Source organism: Callospermophilus lateralis, chromosome 2 (assembly GCF_048772815.1).
Source record: "Callospermophilus lateralis isolate mCalLat2 chromosome 2, mCalLat2.hap1, whole genome shotgun sequence".
NCBI classification, from domain to species: Eukaryota; Metazoa; Chordata; class Mammalia; order Rodentia; family Sciuridae; genus Callospermophilus; species Callospermophilus lateralis.
The window spans coordinates 157,096,348-157,114,141 of NC_135306.1; the positions used below are offsets into that span (position 1 = coordinate 157,096,348).

The 17,794-nt window shown below is 40.9% G+C and overlaps 1 protein-coding gene across 23 annotated transcripts in view; it reads left to right on the plus strand.

Annotated features, from left to right (window-relative positions):
* Window positions 1-17,794, plus strand: part of Ppfibp2 (PPFIB scaffold protein 2) — a 148,655-nt gene that overhangs the window by 119,651 nt on the left and 11,210 nt on the right. For 19 of the 23 annotated variants that reach the window (XM_076846806.2, XM_076846811.2, XM_076846803.2 and 16 more), the window contains 10 exons: window positions 954-1,015; window positions 1,976-2,051; window positions 3,120-3,220; window positions 4,970-5,037; window positions 6,601-6,658; window positions 7,624-7,665; window positions 12,150-12,288; window positions 13,421-13,453; window positions 13,869-14,010; window positions 14,646-14,774. In XM_076846806.2, coding sequence (XP_076702921.1) covers window positions 954-1,015; window positions 1,976-2,051; window positions 3,120-3,220; window positions 4,970-5,037; window positions 6,601-6,658; window positions 7,624-7,665; window positions 12,150-12,288; window positions 13,421-13,453; window positions 13,869-14,010; window positions 14,646-14,774 — 850 coding nt within the window. The remainder of the gene's footprint in view (window positions 1-953; window positions 1,016-1,975; window positions 2,052-3,119; window positions 3,221-4,969; window positions 5,038-6,600; window positions 6,659-7,623; window positions 7,666-12,149; window positions 12,289-13,420; window positions 13,454-13,868; window positions 14,011-14,645; window positions 14,775-17,794) is intronic. The other 4 variants (XM_076846809.2, XM_076846815.2, XM_076846812.2 and 1 more) reach the window with 1 other exon arrangement.

Below are 17,794 nucleotides of genomic sequence, written 5' to 3' on the forward strand. Positions count from 1 at the left end.
ATGAGCAAACACATTCTACTTCACCCTGAAAATGAGCTCCACAACTATTCACACAAAGTCCATACATCTACTGTTGCTACTCTCATTGAATATAACAAAAATCCCAAAGGAAATAGGATGGATGCCTATACTTCTGTTCCCTTGTCTTGTCTTATACAGACATCCCAATCCCTTTGCAGTATCCACTTTAGGAATAGGTATAGGTTCTTGTTCAGAAAATCCAGTTATATATCAATCCCTAGACTTCTAGTATCTGGCAAATGACCTTCAGCTTCTTTAGACATTAGCCTTTGACCTGGTTCTTCAGACAAGTTTGGGAAGAATTCAATTAAGTCCCTCATGGGTCTAAAGTGAGAAAAAAATATGGGTTTTCTATCACAGACCAACACAGAGCCCTCAGCCCACAGGGAAATTCTGTAGGTTTATAATGAAACAAGATTATTTTCCCTTAATGGTATTATACTGATTATACTATTTGAAATTAAGTTGACTACCCCAAACTCTTACATAATCATTTTTCTCAGTATCCATTTAGATGTAGATTTTTATTTTTCTTATTTTAAATTCTCCTCTACTTATAGTCTGTTTCTTAAAATAAGAAAAAGAAAAACAAGCCAGCAGCCTAGACATATGCCTATGAGAATAAGAATATCTGCCTTCTTGGGAGAGGTTGATTGTAAAAGATTTTTGGTTCTTCTGTGTCACTTTTGCATAAATGGCATTTTTATTTTTCCCGTAAATGTCTACAAAGAGAAGACAAAATACCAGGTTCATTCACTTAATAGTCAAACAAATATTTTATGAGACTAACTCTGTACCAGATACCGTCCCAGGCTCTTTAAAGAAACAATCCAAGTTCACATAACAAGTTTGAACTTGAGTAGCATCTTAACATATGTTGATAGCTGTTTGTATTTATACAAATAATCCTTTCTTTGCCTAAATTCTTTTAGATCAAGAAATTCAACGTCTGAAGATGGGGATGGAAACACTGCTTGTTGCCAATGAAGATAAGGTAAGATAGCCATTGTCCTTTCCCTGATAACACCTCTAGCTCTGTTTGTTCCTGTTGCTCTCTGGTACTAAGATACAGCTGTGTCCGTTGGGCCATCAACAGGCAGATGCCAGGAAGATAGCTTCTGCCTCCTAGAGACTCAGTTTCAGCACCTGTTTTGGATGCCTGGGAACTTTGCCTAAATGGATTCTTTCAAAGGCAAATTAAAGCCCTGCCTGTTTATGCTAGTGTAGGGGAAAAATACTACTGTGGTTAATGCCAATGTAATAGCTCCTGCTTTGATTCCTAGCAAAACTCAGAAACAGTCCACCAATATTTGTGTATACAATCTTTTTTTATACAAGTATCATAAAGACACTGGGCAGCATGCAATGCCTTGGTTTACCCTGCCACCTTATATTCTTCACACCTCATTCTTGCATAATCATAAATAAACACACCTATAAATAAAAAGCACCTAGCTAATGTAAGCATCATCTCTAAGGATCCTTTCCCCAGGGTCAGGTAACTAGTGGAGAGCAGAGCCAGGGTTCATACTCAATGGTGTCTGACTCCAAGATCTTTGTGGTCTCCCAAGTTGGTAGACCCTTGCTTGAAAGAACCTATCCCCTCTGGAAATTTCTTCTGTATGTGAGTATCTCTGACACCTAAGGAAGAGGTGAGTATATCAGGTTAAATATGACAGCTTTTTTTTTTTTTAGTCTTTTTTTCTGTGCAACTTCAGAGGGTAACACTGGAGCAGGAGGCAGACTTTGTTGGTGGCTACTTCAGGGAGGTAGGGGGCAGAGAGTTTCATGCTTTTGAAATGTTTAAGACCCTTGAAGGATATGTCAGTGATTGTTGGCCCACAACCTTCAGGTAGAGTCATGTGGGTTTTCTTCTTGATGTGCCCAGAATATAGCTGGGTCCCAAAATGAAATTCAGTAGTGGTGCTAATCTAAATTCCTTGCATGATGGCAGGACCGTCGGATAGAGGAGCTCACAGGGCTCTTGAACCAGTACCGAAGGGTGAAGGAGATTGTGATGGCAACTCAAGGTAAGAACAAGAGCAAATCTTCCATTTTCCCTGAACAGTATTTTATCTGCTATGTCAAATCCAGGGGTAATTCTGCCAGATGATTCTTTACTTCCAATTGGAGAAAATCTACTGGAGAATGAAGCTTTTTGGACTCTCCTTGATAGTAGAAAAGTGGAATCTGTTGATTCCAAAAATGTTATCAAATGATAGTCAGCTCATAACTTCCAGGGACTGTGCAAATCATCAAGAAAATAAAATCTTCAACTTTTTTGCCTGGGAATTTCCACCCTTAGAGGATGTTCTACACGTGTCAGAGTACCCTTTAGAATGGAAACAAACCTGGATCAGAAATAAGTGTTCCCATTGGAGAGTAGAGCTTGTCTTCCTCTTAGAGAACCTAGAGCTCCTCCAAGGACACCTGGGAGTCTTCCATGCATCACCAGGTGCCTGGTTTTCACAAGAAATTACTGGACAGGGAGAGCTGTTTATTTGCCACCAATACTGCTGTGATGTACAAACACATTTGTGTTCTTATAGGCACAGTGTAGCATATGCTAGGCTGCCTTCCTTGTCTGTCACTCATGCCATTGACCTCAGCCCCATCACAGATCCTGAAAAAGCAGCAGTTTCACAAGAAAGCAATTCGGGAATCTCTGCTTCTGTCTCTTCTTGAGAAGAAGCCATGCCTCTGCCAGGATTGTGGCTAACAAGTCACTGCTGAGGACATCTTCCAGTCCCCCCACAAATGTTACAGATTTCTTTTCTCTAATCCTTTGGGATCTTAGTCCAAGCCTCTGTCATGACCTGATTGTCCCCAGGCAAAAAAGAAAAAAAATAAGAAAGCTGGAGAAGGGTGTTTTACCTCTGTTCTAGGAGTGAACTTTGACCTTGAAATGACCCTCATGATAGCCTTTGCTCAGATGCTATGAAGAATCTTCCAAATAACACTCTTAATGTCCCTTTTGTTTTATTATTCTTACTTAACAAAGGCAAAATGATATTAGGGTTTTGTGGTACAATTATAAGCTTCTGAACAGTTCATATACCAGTGGTCCACCATAATACTTCCAACCTTAATGCTTCCAGGGCCTTCAGAGAGAACTCTCTCCATCAATGAAGAAGAATTGGAGGGAAGTTTTAGAAAATGGAACACTGTAAATAAAGGCACTGAAGAATTTAAACAAGAGGTACCATGTTTCCATTCATGATATGGGGTTTTAGCAGCCCCTGGAGCTTGCCCTTAGCTTGAAGGAGGATCTAGTCAGGTACCTTTCCAATGTACATCTTAACTGGTAACTAACTAAATCAATGGAACAGGTCTTAGGTCTTAGAGAGAGTGTGAAGGAAAGAAAGGTCCATGGCTCAAGCCTGTATTCTCACTGGGAACAGCATAGTCGGTGCTGGAATTTTCAAGGATAGGAATTTTTCTTTTTAATTGGATGCCTTGTCTTTCCTCTGTAGAAGTAAGCATAGACCAATGTGGTGTATTATTTACTACTGTTTCTTCAGGATCTGCGATAATGTCTGATACCCAGTAAAATTCAACAAATGAATAATTCACCTTGCTCATTTAGAGAGATAACTTCAACTTCTGAAGTGATACATTCCTGCTTCACAGACAGCCCTTTCAGTGCCTATAATGAGCATACAGATTTTTCTTCTCTTTGGTTTGAAATTTGTTTTTGTTGTATGAATCCCCCAGAATTTATTCTAAATACAAATGAACAAATAAACTCATGCATACCCACCTCAGGTGAAGAAGGGCTTTCAGCTTAAGGGCAAAATGTTTCATGAACTTCCAGAATGGTCAAACTGAAAAAGAATTTAGCAGTCCAGATCAATCATTTAATTAAGGAAAGATCAAATTGTGATCCAATAACCCTGTTATTGAGCCAAGGAAGTACCCCCACATTGCTGGCAATTACAAAATAGCAATAACAAGCCTTGTTTATTACCTCTGTGTGGTCACTGTATAGTTCTTACTTAATTTACTTCTCATGACACCCCATTGGTATTCTTATTTTATTGTGATAAAATTGTGGATTAGAGAGGTAAATAATACACTCCAGGGCATACTGCAAGTAGATGGCAGAATCTTGACTTGAGCTCAGGTCTGTCTGACCACAAAACTCAAGCTCTTAACAACTATGCTATAATATAAGGGTTCTTCCTATAGGGAAGAGGTGGTCTTTGTGGTTAGTACCATACTGAAGACATAGGACTGTGTTCTTATACCCTCATTAGTTTACATTGCTCCCCCTGAGATCCTCTTTTCTTTCTTCCCTTCTTTATGAACTCATTCTCACATCTCAAGATTTGCCTCAAGTGTTCTCCCTTCTGAAACTCTCTCAACATTCCCACCAGCTAGAGGGAGCTTCTCCCTGTCTTTGTTCCCTTTTTTATGTTGTCAGCGTCAGTGCCCTAGGATGGGTGGCATTGTTTTTATCCTTGCTTACTTATTTGCCTGTCAGATGTGTAATGTGCTTACCTCATACCTAGCATTGGGCCAGTGTTTGTGGAGTAACTATGTCATTAGGGTTCTCTCACAGGGGTAACAGAATTTGACTCTGGCTAACCTAAGCTGAAAGGGAATGTTTTTGAAAGCATGTGTAATGACTTAGTAAATGAAAAGAAGAGCTGAAGAGTCAATCTCAGAAAGGACTGGAGTAGCAAAAGCCCAGGGACTCATGTCTCTGAGTCTACTGCAAGGATGTGAATTTTATCTAAGAGCTGGGGTTTAGAGTAGAAAGGCATCAACCAGGATGGATTGACATATCTGCCTTCATGGTATTTTGAAGGAGCAAGGCATCCATCTTGATGTATCCACCGTGGCTATACTTAGTGGTGGAAATGTCACTCCCCAAAGATATCAAATAAGGAGAAAGGATGGTTCTCAAATAGTAACTCTGTTCTATGGTAACCCTATTTTGATACAGATGCCTCCAAGATGCAGCTCTCCCACAGTGGGGCCACCTCCTTTGCCACAGAAATCACTGGAAAGCAGGTAGGAGCTTGACCCTCTCTCTGGAGCTCTGCTCTCAGCCCATCTTGCAATCCTCAAGTGGAGGGTAACTGGCCATGTGTGGTGAGCACAACCACCATTCTGAGCACATGCATCCTTCAGTTGACACGGGGAACCAACCAGGCCTGCCTCTTCTGGTCATAGAAGGGCTTCCCTTCCCACGGCTGAGAGTCTAGATCACTGCCACTGAGAAAAGAGCTGGCCAGGAGTTGGGGTCTCAGTGGAGAAGTGACTACTACAACTCACCCATGCCCTCCAGTGACTCCTTGGAGCTGAGTGTGCCCCATGGCGTGTGTCTGTCATTTCCATCATCCCTTTTGATATGTCCTTAGCATTCTTGGAGTGATTTAGTCCTTTGACCACCCAGGCACTATAGGGAGGAACATTTCTCCCCACAGGGAAGTTGGTCCAATTGCTTTGGTGAAAAAATGCTTATAAACTACACTATAGAGTCATTGACTACCACCTGACTGGTTCCCTCCAAAATTAACCCATTTCTGGATCCCCATTTCAGTTCTTTAGAACATGTTTCTGAGCTTAGTCAGTGAGGGAGATATGGAGGTTTCACCACCATGAAAAGGCTCTTTCAGCCAACGTGTCTGGGGAAGAACGTAATCATACCAGGCTTCCCTAGAAAGGTGCTGAACCTCCAGATTCCAGTCTTTACTCTCAGAGTCCAACTTATAGAGAATCTGAAGCATCAGCCAGCCCCAGAGCAAACCAACAATATCAGAGAGTGATTGACCAGTCCTAAGTTTTATAAAATAAGAAATGTAGTTTATGAGTTCACTCAGGGGGAAATAACAATAAGGGATTCACACTGACTGGACTTACAAGAGACTAATGTATAAAGAAAATTTGTCTTATATCCATTAACTGAGGAATATAACTGCCAAGAAGACTTGGCACATAGTTACCCTTGTGATCACTGGTGGCATTGCCTCTGTTCTAATTATTTGGTGCCCTTCTCTGCAAAATAGCCTCTATGAAAACAATATTCCTCTGAGCAGACTTCTCAGGATATAGAGGGCCAGAGAAGAGTGTTGGAGGATCTTAGCAGGAAGTGCTTTGTAGCAATGGCTGGCTGATGTGTTTGTCTCTACTCTAAGGAGGAACCAACTTCTTCCTACCTGGATTACTCTTAGACTCACAAACAAATCAGTATCAGTATTCTTCTTGTACTTTGACTCTGTAGACATTAGTCTTCTTTATGAACGCAGGGTAGCTACACAGATAACACAGTAGTTACCTCTCATGGATGCAATAGAGTTAAGTGTATTCTAACTGAGCAACATGAAGGACTTTTTATTGGGACTTAAGTGATGCTATCATGCCCTCACCAACATGTTGTTGAACCAGGCTATCTCCCAAGGTGGGACAGCCTCATCTAATATGTTGGCTGTTGTAAGAAGGTGGATCTTCCTTCTGCCATTTACCCTAAGCCCAAGAGAGACTACTGGTTAAGCATTTAGATTGCCTTCTGTATTAATGATACCAACCTTCACTTTCTCTTAAAACTATTTTTGTCACTTTATGTTTTTCCAGGGTTCAGAAAAAACTCTCCTGTAGTCTAGAAGATTTAAGAAGCGAATCTGTGGATAAGGTCAGCTCATCAATCTATCCATAAAGATTACTGAATTACTTCTTTAGGCCTATTACAGAGCTGGGATATGTGGGCGAGTCCTGGCCCCTACCTTGGAGAGGCTCTTGCTGGTAAGGCAGAATTACAATATTTGAGAAAATCTGTCAAATATAGCCCAAGGCATCCTAGAGACAAGACAACTCAGGAAATGCGGGCTAGAGTGGGTAAGAGAAGAGGTGTCAGTGAGCAAAGGCTGAGTCCAAGTCTGATGGGCTCAGGCAGGATTTGGGGAATGATGGGAAATAGGAGGAAGTAAGGTCAGAGCCAAGTATTAGATCAAGCCAGAGAAGATCTTGAATATTGGCCTTATCTCCCAAGGCACTTGGGATGATTGCAGCAATTTTGAATTAAATAATATGGATAAAGGAAATGATTCCCAGAGTAAGGTCTGGGATTGTTTACAAGATTCAAGAAGCAACTTTAAAAAAAAAAATCTAGGAAAATGAGGGCTTTGTGACCCCCTTAGTAGCCTTTGACCATGTGGGTGGCATCTATGCTAGAGGATCACAGGCTCTTTTGCTTAGTCATCACAGAACAAGGAACCTGCTCTGATTGAACCGCTAGTGATCCCATGCTGCATGCTATCCCCTGGTTCCAGCAGTATCAGCCTCCTAGGTGACACAATGGAGATCCATAAAAGCTGGATTTGGCAGGAGCCATGGTCTTGTCTAGTGGCTTTGCTCCCATGGGCATATGCCTCTAACTTCCCTGATCAGATTGCTGGCAGTGGCCTGGGTGTCTGTCGACAAGGTTAGACAGGGATCTGCATTTGCTGGCATGTTATGGTGATCTCCTGACACGAAGATGGGGGAGGGGCATGAGCCTTTCAGATATAAGCAAGTGGATAGTCCTGACTTATTTAAGCTTTTAGACTTATTAAGATCTCTTTTCTCCATATAATTGAAATTCTTTCTGTTACTCCACAGTGTGTCAATGGGAAGCAGCTTTCTTTGGCAGTAGAACCCAAGGTACATTAAGTTCAAATTATTATCACTTTTTTTGTGTTTGCTCTATTTGCCAGAGTGTTATAACAAATTATGGTTTTTGTAGTCTTAAGATATGTTAACCATCGGGTAAGAGGACAAGAAGAAAGACAGAACTTCCTCCTCCCATTTTACTTTTATGTGCACCCAGGTGTATAATGAGCTTTCACCAATATTATCTGTGGATAGGAGTTGTTATCAACACTCCATTTTATAGGCTCTATTTTATAGAAACTAATCTTTATAGAAAGAGAGAAAACTAACCATTTTATAGAATCTAATCTTTAACAACAATCTAGCCTTAATCACTGGGCAGGGAATGCTGTGATCTCAGTACACAGAAGAGTGTGGCAGCTCTCATCCTTTATGTGCTGATGAAAAACACAAGAGTAGGGCTGGGGATGCAGCTCAGTGGTGGAGCATTTGGCTAGCATGTTGAGGCCCTGGGTTTGTTTCCCAGTGCAGCAAAACAAAACAAAAAACAAACAAGTACTCTTAGCTTCCCTTTAATGAACACATCACATTTAAAAATTCCATTAGAATTTATTTCCTCCTAGAAAAACCTGTTTTGTTTTTTTTTTTGAATTTTTTAATATTTTATTTTTTAGTTTTTGGCGAACACAACATCTTTGTTTGTATGTGGTGCTGAGGATCAAACCCCCGGCCGCAAGCATGCCAGGCGAGCGCGCTACCGCTTGAGCCACATCCCCAGCCCGAAAAACCTGTTTTGAAAGATGATTATATTTCCAAGTTGGTGCACAAATATCGAGCCCTTGATGAACTGAAGTTTTTTATTAATGGCATGATTTCATCCATTATTTTTAACATCATATGGGAGAATGTATTGTACTTGACCCTCATTTGCCTTTCATATGAGACATGGGGCCTTGTTGCACGTGGACTTTGACCTGAGAGGGTCATTTTTTATTTTCATACCAGTGTGATAGAATGGGCCATCTCTGTCCTCTTAACTCAGTGTAAGAGGAAGACCTTTTTTATACTTCTATAGGCTTCTCTGCACTTTTATATTTATAGCAGTCAGTGCTACAATTGGGTAGCCATTCCTTGAGCCATCTGAACTATAGAGCAGGAGTCTTCTGCCTGCTTTCTTGTCTCAGCCTGGAACCCAGGCTTTGTATAGTCCCTTGGCAAATTGAAAGCCTTCCTGCAGAGACTGCTCTATGGTATTTTTCACCCAGCAGTTTCTCTTCCCTCTTCAGCCTCACAGAGGTCATTCATGTTTCTAAAATACATGTGTAAGTAATCACCCACTTTTTGGAAACAGAGCTGGTTCACCAGCTCAAGCTTTAAGACGCTGACTTAATAAGTAAGAAATATATGTGATGGGGGATTGTTTATGAAGAGAACATACTCCAGATTAAAAGATTGATTCTTCTATGATTTTAACCATAAGTAAAATCTTGTGTGGTCTCAACTAGTTTAACATGAACACCTCTTTACACACCCCCCCCCAACACACACACACCTCATATCCTCCTCAGGACTGTTCCACAGGTGCAGTGATCTTTTTGCAGTATCCCCTACCCTTGGTGCCAGGCCCTTTCTTTCTGTCACTGAGAGGTCACTAAATCATAAGATGCTTCTTATATTCTTTTCAAGCTCTCACTGTGAGACATGTCTGCTGAGCTTCACCAGAATACACATCCCCTGATCTGGCTCTCCTATGGGATGAGTCAGTACCCTCTATTCCTGATGTTCTAAAATTAAGTACTCTTATGTTCTGTTCTCAGGACTGAACATCCTCTTACCATGTACATGGATCACCATCCTTTAAAGCACTAGTTTCTCAATGTATTCTTTAAATTTGTCTTGGGTTAGACTTGGGCTTGATATTCTAGATGTCATTTGACCTGTGCCTTCCTTGATCTAGGGTCTGCTCTTCTGGACTGCTATCTCTCTAGGACTCAGCATGCATAGTTCTGTTTATCTGTTGTCCACTGTATGTGTATCATTTCACAGCAGATCAGAGGCAGGAATTGTTATTCCCTATTTAGAAATGACAGAACAAAGGTTCTGAAAGGTTAAAGAGAAGGAACTTTTCCTGAGTCAGTCTGACTCAGGCCGTGGGCTCTCTCCCCTCTCTGGCAGGCTGCTTTTCTGCTTTTTGGTAATTCAAAGCAGCTCAGTAATAGGTTCCATGCTGCTCTTTCTCAGGGGTTTTCATTTCCCCATAGCCAGGATTATTCTTCGTGGAGACGGGAGAACAGAATCAGGCTCAAGCAGTCCTGTCTCCTCTGTGTTCTATCTTGACATTGCACTGCTTTCTCCAGCAGTGAATGGTTCTTAACAGTTTTTCTTCTTGGCCTCAACAGAGCTGAGAGAGCCTTCTCCGTTGCCTTTGGTTCCTTGTGCTGTCTTTCTTACAGGTCTGGAGCCCTATCCTAGGGCCAGGTGCATGCTCTCTTTGTATCTCAGCTACTCAGGGAACTACATAGGTGGCCCACATCAGAGTTCTTGTCCTTGGCCATCTTTGCCCTGTCTTGGGGGAGCTTATGTGATGATACAGCCACAAATATGTTTGAGAGCCCTTCCCTCTCCTTTACTTCCTGTGTAATATGGAACTCTGAGTCAGGTCCCTCAGTTTTCTGAACTCTCTGAACACTGCCTTCCCACGATCAGAGGTTCCCATATCTGACTGTGTATCAGAATAATCTGAGACGCTTGTTAAAAATATAGACTCCTGGAGTGTGCTCCAAAAGGGCTGATTCACAGGGCCAGAGGAACCTGGGAATTTATGTTGTTTTTGCAAGTGAAGCAGCCCGTGCATGAACTAGCACTGGGAAACTATTGCTCTTGTCCACACGTCTGATCATGTCAAACCTCCACCTCATGGATCATCAGGAACTTGAAAACCTTATGCTCTTCATCTCTTGAAGTTCTAATTACTTCTACTCACTAGCCAGTTCTTTCAGAATTCTTTAAGAATTTAGTCTCCTCTTCTTTCCTTTCTGAGCTAAATTATAGCAGGTTATTTTCAATATTCAATGAGTGAACTGCATTTCATACAATTTCTAGAACATACATTTATAAGCAAACTGAATTCAGAAATGTATTGAACACTTGACTTACAGCTGAATGAAATTTCAAAGATGTCTCAGTCATACTAGTCTCCCATTATTGGCCTGACTTGCCAGTTTCAAAATCTTATCTTGTCTTCCATATGACTTTTCTTCTGGATCCAATCAAGTGATCTATAGTTGGGTCCCTCAACAATGTTGCTGCAATTTCTCTTCTCTTTTATTCTTGCTCTTGAAATGCACTCTACTTTTTTCCCCAAGTTTGTAGATTTAGGGGCCATATATGCTCCTTGGCCAAATAAGTGCTGTTCTTCTTCCTCTTTTATTCAACTTGCTTCTTTGGGACTTTTTATATGGCCAGTGTTCAACCACAGGGTCCATTGCATCAAAACTATGCCTCAGACAATGTACCTTAGACAATAATCCTAAATTCCAAAGGGAACTCTGTGTTGGCATATAGTCCTCTTCCCCGTTTCCTGTTGTCATCTTGCAAAGTGTGTGCATACCTTCTTGCGATGTCTTAACAGGCTTTCATAAAGAACTGTTATCACAAAACAGACTTTTTCTTCTACTGCTTCAAATTTAAATTCTAATCTTCTTTCTATAGCATAGCCTTTAAGCCAGAATCTACATAATTTATGTACTTGGTTAAACCCCTGAAGAGATTTGCCCTGACCTGTTTCTGAATGAGGGTCCTACTCTGGAGAAGCACATCCTTATTGCCTACAGGAAAGCAGGTCTGAGGAGAACAGGGAAACCCAGACCAGATTTATTTATTTATATATATATATATATATATATATATATATATATATATGTGTGTGTGTGTGTGTGTGTGTGTGTGTGTGTAGTATAATATATAATATATAACATGTTATATAACTAATTATATATTATATAATCATTAATGTGTAATAGAGATTCGTATGTGTACCATATACATACATATACATAACATATATATATATATATATATATATGTGTGTGTGTGTATGTGTATGAGATAAATATATGATACATACCTCATATTTATATATGAGATAAACTAGTAGGTAGAGAATTTTGGCTTCTGTATTTGAAGAGCTCATAGACTAATTCATGGCTATTGATTCATTAAGCTTATGAACACTAGGCCAAGTGGCAAAGGCCTCCTTCATAAGACATGTCCAATTCTTGCTTACAGGTGATTGTAGTCATCCCTAGATTGGGCTTGACTCTAGTCCTGTCTCACTGTGTGGGCAGATTTTTCCCTTTCTCAGAACTCTAGTCCTCTTTCCTGGCTTGGGCTAAATAATCTTTGAGGTTTTTGTTGTTGTTGTTGTGAACTCTTAGAGAATAGAGTTATTTGGATATCCAAGGATTTCCTAACTGGGTTTGAGTTGAGTCTCAGGATTAACTAAGTATCTCTCCTTTTCTCTTTCCTTCCAATAGGACAGCTCATTCCTGGTGGAACAGAAATACCCTACATTACCCGGGAAGCTTTCAGGAGCCACACCCAATGGAGAAGCTGCCAAATCTACTTCTACCACCTCCCAGCCTGACCCTGTAGGAAGCAACCTGCTAAGACTGAGTGAGTGTCCAACCCTTCAGCTAGTAGATGCTAGAGCAATTTTTTTGGCACTTCCAATTATTGTACAAGATACCTGTGCCTGCCATTGCAGCCCTTAATTGAGAATGTTGGGAGTGGGTGCTGGTACAGTTTGTACGTCACAGTAATCCCATTTTTACAGCTCCCTGCCTTGGCAAGGGAGGTAAATACCAGCATCCAAGAAAACCCAACCTGTATGCATACTCTATTCTTCCCGATTGTAATCCATCCCATTTTCCTCTATTCTTCTGTTCCTCCTCTCTTGAATTCCTGCCTTTCCTTCCCATGATTCCTCTTTTCCCATCTTCTTAGATATCCTGTCACTCTTCCTGCCCCTCACCCTTCTTTCCTCTGGCCTCCTGGACTTTCTCTCCTTTCTTTGCCTTGTCTGGAGTCTCCCAGCAGGATTATAGTATGCACTCTTTAGGCAAATGAAGTCAGTGGTCAGTGGGCAAAGATGTCAGCTCACAGGTATCCCTTTGGAGGTTAAGTCCTGAAACCCTGAGGTCTTTGCTACTTTTCATCCAAAATAGGTGATTTCTCCCCAGTAGCACCAGCAGATCTCATGGGGCCAAGGAAGGAATATTCTAGTCCAACAAGGTTTCCACTTCCTCTGACTCCTCTACTCAACTGTTGCCAGAGTCAGCCTGTGTGTTGGCTCATGAAGGCTAGTTCTGCTGTGGCTACAGAAGCTCTAGATAAGCCTTTAAATGAGTGTATCCAGTGACAGATTGGACTCACAGCAGCTTCAGATCATTCTAGTCTGACTGAATGACCTTTGACACCTGTGCAAGAGCTTCATGTGACCCAGGTTGTTTAGTCCCTGCTGTTCTCCCTCCCTTTCCCCACATGTAGACAAATACCTCAGCCTGCCAGAAATGGCACCTAGCTTTTGGCCCCTCTTTTGAGGCCTTCTTTCAGTTAATGACCCTGTAGGCTAGGCTGAGTCAACACTTACCCCATCTTTCTTCATGGGATTATTTTTCTTTTGAGTTTTTCTCTCTTGCTTGATGACACTCTTTTTTATTTCTTTGCTTCCCTGTAACACTTTTGGGTTGGACTTTGGCCTCTCTTGTTTCTTCATGTGGCTTCTCTGCTTCTTGGTTGGCTGGAGATCGTGGCCGGAGTGTCAGTGCCCCTGTATTAGGTACTGTACCCATACCAGGTGAGGTGGAGAGTGAGAATGCTTTTGCTTCCCATTTACCAATCCTTTTACCACTACCCCAAATGCTTGGCCATTGTCCCCTCCTGCCTGCATGCCTGCATATCCCTCTGAAAAGACAACACAATCCTTGTTGAATAATCCACAAAAACTTAGACCCAAACCTTTTGAATTTGATGACATTAGCTCACTCAGATTTGAAACACTGAGCTCACTGATGCCTTATCTGGAAAGCCTGGAGTGTGCCTGAGCCTCTACTGGCCTCTGGGATGCTGGTGTCAAGCTCTAAAGAGCTGGGTGGTCTTCTGGACTCCAAATCGGATGCCTGGGCTTAGGGAATAGGGGTCTAAAGGTCATTCCTCTATCTGATTGACATATCATTCAATCTTTTCAACCACAGGAGACACAGAAAGCAGTTGGGATAATGCTGCCATGGCCAACGAACTCTCTTCCAACTCATCGGGTGCTGAGTCAAGCCCCCAGTCCCCCCTGACACCAGATGGTAAACGGAGCCCCAAAGGAATCAAGAAATTCTGGGGAAAGTAAGTTGGTAGTAATGGGTTATAATCATATTACTTGAAATTAATTTTCTTCTTGACTCAATAAAAAATCTATGTAAGTACTTGGTCTATTAGACACTGGAACAGCAGTTAAAATGGAGCAGTCATGTTCAGGGTGAATTTGAGTTATTTTTTCAGGGCCCAGAGAAGGGAAGATATATATGAAAGTTATCTGTTAAATATAGCCAGTATCCTTATACGTGTCATTCATTCTAGACATCCATCCCACACACCCCCAATGATATTCACTTCAGCTTATCCTATATGGGTTTTGGGAGAGGAACAGATGGGACTGCAAAAATCTTTGAAGACAGAAAGCTGAGTTCTTGCTGGCCCAAGTAACATAGTCTATGAAATAGGCAGACACTGGAGCCTCCTTCCAGGCAGCAACCTTTAATTTGTCCCCCAAGGGGAGTGGCCCACCCCAGGCTTAGAATTGAGATGCAAGCCCAATGAAGGAACTGTCATAAGTCATAATCCTTGATCTCTTGGGAGGCATAAGGAGATAGCATTGCCCTGAGTCTGGACTGCATGGCCCTACCTGCAAAGGAGGGGTTACACTGCCTCTAGACTCTCAGGTCATCCCTGACAGTCTCCATGGATTCCTCTCCATGCAGAATCCGAAGAACTCAGTCAGGAAATTTCAACACTGATGCACCAGGGATGGCAGAGTTTCGACGAGGTGGGCTTCGGGCAACTGCAGGACCAAGACTCTCTAGGACCAGAGATTCTAAGGGACAGAAAAGGTAAGGCTCCTTTCAGTCTATCTACAGAGAGTTACATGAAATTTTTCCTGGGATGGAGTGGGACAAGGGACTGGATGTCCCAGAGCCTCCAGAGATGGATGGGAGGAACCCTTCCTGTAGAGCTTCTTGACTTGCCCATTTGACACTTGTCAACATTGCTCATGCTGATAGATAAGATACTGAGGAGAAGGCAAGAGGCTCTCTACAGTTGGAGATGGGAGGGTGGTGGTGGTAGGAGGGCCTAAAACCGTTCTGCATATCTATAATCCATTATCAGCAATACCTTTGCACACTGGATTGAGAAGCTTTGTTGAAGCCATTAAGAGTACCGTTCCTAGAATCCCAGACATAGGTTGTAATCTCTGCTCAACCACTTCCTAGCTAAGTTATATAACCTCTCTATTCATCATTTTCTGGTTTGTAAAATGGAGATCTATCAAATATGAGTATTTTATTAAGAAATTCTTATGAGGAATACATTTAAACCAAGCACCAGCTGTCTGCCACACAAGAGTCAATATCCCCTAGTCTATTTGGAAAAGAGAACCTCCTCTTACTGCCTGTGGGCAGCCCACTCCTTCCACAGACTCCATAGGAGGGTGTTAGTGGAGCAGGTTGCATCTTCCATTATCTCTCATAATCTCACTGAGCCACATTTTACCGAGGGATGGTAATCGCTAAAGCATGAGTGGCACCGGAATCAAAATGGTGAGTTTTACATCATGCCCTAATTTAGGAAAAAAAATAAAATAAAACAAAACATAAAGAACCTTAAGCTTTTCCAGAGGTGTCCTTGGTGGACACTTTCTTTACCTCCTTTCCATAGCTTTCCTGCTCTGAGAAAGTGTCTCCCTTCAAACCTAAACAGGTTAATCTTTACTCCTGTTTTGGTGAAGCCCCTTTTTCTATCTTTGTGCTTTGTTAATTTTGATACTTCACATCCAGTAGAATCTCCTTAGGTCTAAGTTACAGAGCTAAAGTCAGTTCTTCTGGAGTCTTCTGAAGGATTAGATTGTGCCCTTTAAAATCTAACCAAAAGGTGAAAAGTCGGGCTAACTATCTTAAGTTTAGTGCTCTTGAGATTGCCTTATACCAGTGTGAAGTCCAGGTAATTATCAGATAAAATGTACATAACTCAAAAATTAGTTCTCAGAAATAATGCAGTCTAGATTCCAACTGAAGAGAAGAGCATTTCCCTAAATACATCCTATTGTTTACAGTAGTACATCCCCTGTGGAAGGGAACCATAGCTTATTTTGCACATGTATGAGATACTTCCCTCCCCAGCTTGCCATGGGCAGGTTTATAGATTTTGTCAGGTCTTCACTCAGGTGTTTCCCAGAGTGGGGCTGCATAGTGGGGGAATCCATTTGCATTCTGCAAGTCACTTTAGAGTAAGGGGTAATCAGTGTCAGAAACCTCTGCCAAAGGAAAAAACTGCCATTCCAGCCACAGAGCTGCTTTGTTAGAATGTCTTTGTGCTTTGTTAATCCTAAACAATGGTTGATAAAGGGAATGGGAGTGAAGAGTCCTGATGAGATTGCTGTTTATCTTAACAGTGCTTATAGTAACAAAGATGAATTTGCTGGGAGAAAAGAAAGGCCTTTATTACCCTGAAGCAGAAATTTGATAGAATTATATGCTAATGTCCTCTAGTGTTTATACATATCAAGACAAAACTTTAAAAAATGTTGTCAATAATATTATTCGAGGAAAAGTACTTTATTAATAATAGCCTCCAGCCCAAAATCTTCTTTTTCTGATAACAAATTATTTTTTAAATAGGTAGTTGATAATAACATTTTGTTGGAGCACTCTCTGATTACAGATGAACAAATTTTATTTCTTTTCCCCCAAAGTACAGTTTTATGGATTTACATCCAGACAGCACTGCTGGAAATGGGGAGCCTATCACCTAGTCAATACATCCTAGTCAATTTAAAACTTTCAAATTTTTCTTTGTTCAAATTTCTCTTTTACAGACCTCCAAAAAAATTCACAATTTTATTGTTAATTTTGTTTGCATTTTAATTCTTCTTTTGTGAACTATCTGTATTTTTTCCAATTTTATTTAGTCATTTTTTATTTTGTTTACTTTATTTGCACTAAATATGCACACATAATTTTTAAAAACTTAGCAGAAGAGGTTTTTTGTTGTTTTTCTGCACTAGGAAAAAGACATTAAAGTGTAATGATTAATGCTAACAGATTCTAGAGCCATAGACTGGATCCCATCTTTATGGAGGGGTTCTCTGAGCTGATCTACTGAGGCTATTGCCCTTCAAGACTCACGGTTTATGAAGGGTCTCCCTCCAATCACATCACTGCCCTACTGATGGTCCCATTTGTGTGTGTGTGTGTGTGTGTGTGTGTGTGTGTGTGTGTGTCTTTTCCCCACACTTGTGGTCAGAGTCATATTTCATGATTATAAAGAAGCTAGCTACCAGGGCACCTACTTTATGGGCCCATTCCAGGGTCCAGAGAAAATCAATCAATGTGTTGACAGGGCTAAGTGTTTGAAAGTTTTATATAAGGTATTTTATTTTATTTATTTTTTCAATACATTACTTATTACACATGTAGAACACTATTTTTCATATCTCTTTATATACAGTATGTTCACGCCAACTTATGCCATTATACATGTACTCTTTTTTTTACATTACAATTCTTAATACACATATGTACCACCATTTTTTATATCTTTATTTGTATATAAGTATGTTGGCCCCAAATTCAAATCTTCATACATGTATTTTGTATAAGGATGACCATCACATTCCACCATCCATATATAAGGTATTTTAAACACAGTGTTTAGACCGATGAGTCCTTTTATTCCAGTTTTCCCTTTGTCTATAGTTTTCCTTTTATCAGATGATGATGGACTAGACTTAGGGATCTTTGAGAACTAACTGGTTTAGGGGAAATTGAGTTGGGGATCCAGTTCAGGTTGAGTAGGATTTGTGGATGTAACCTGCCATCACTCCATAGTTTGTTCAGTTGGGTTTAGTTAACTA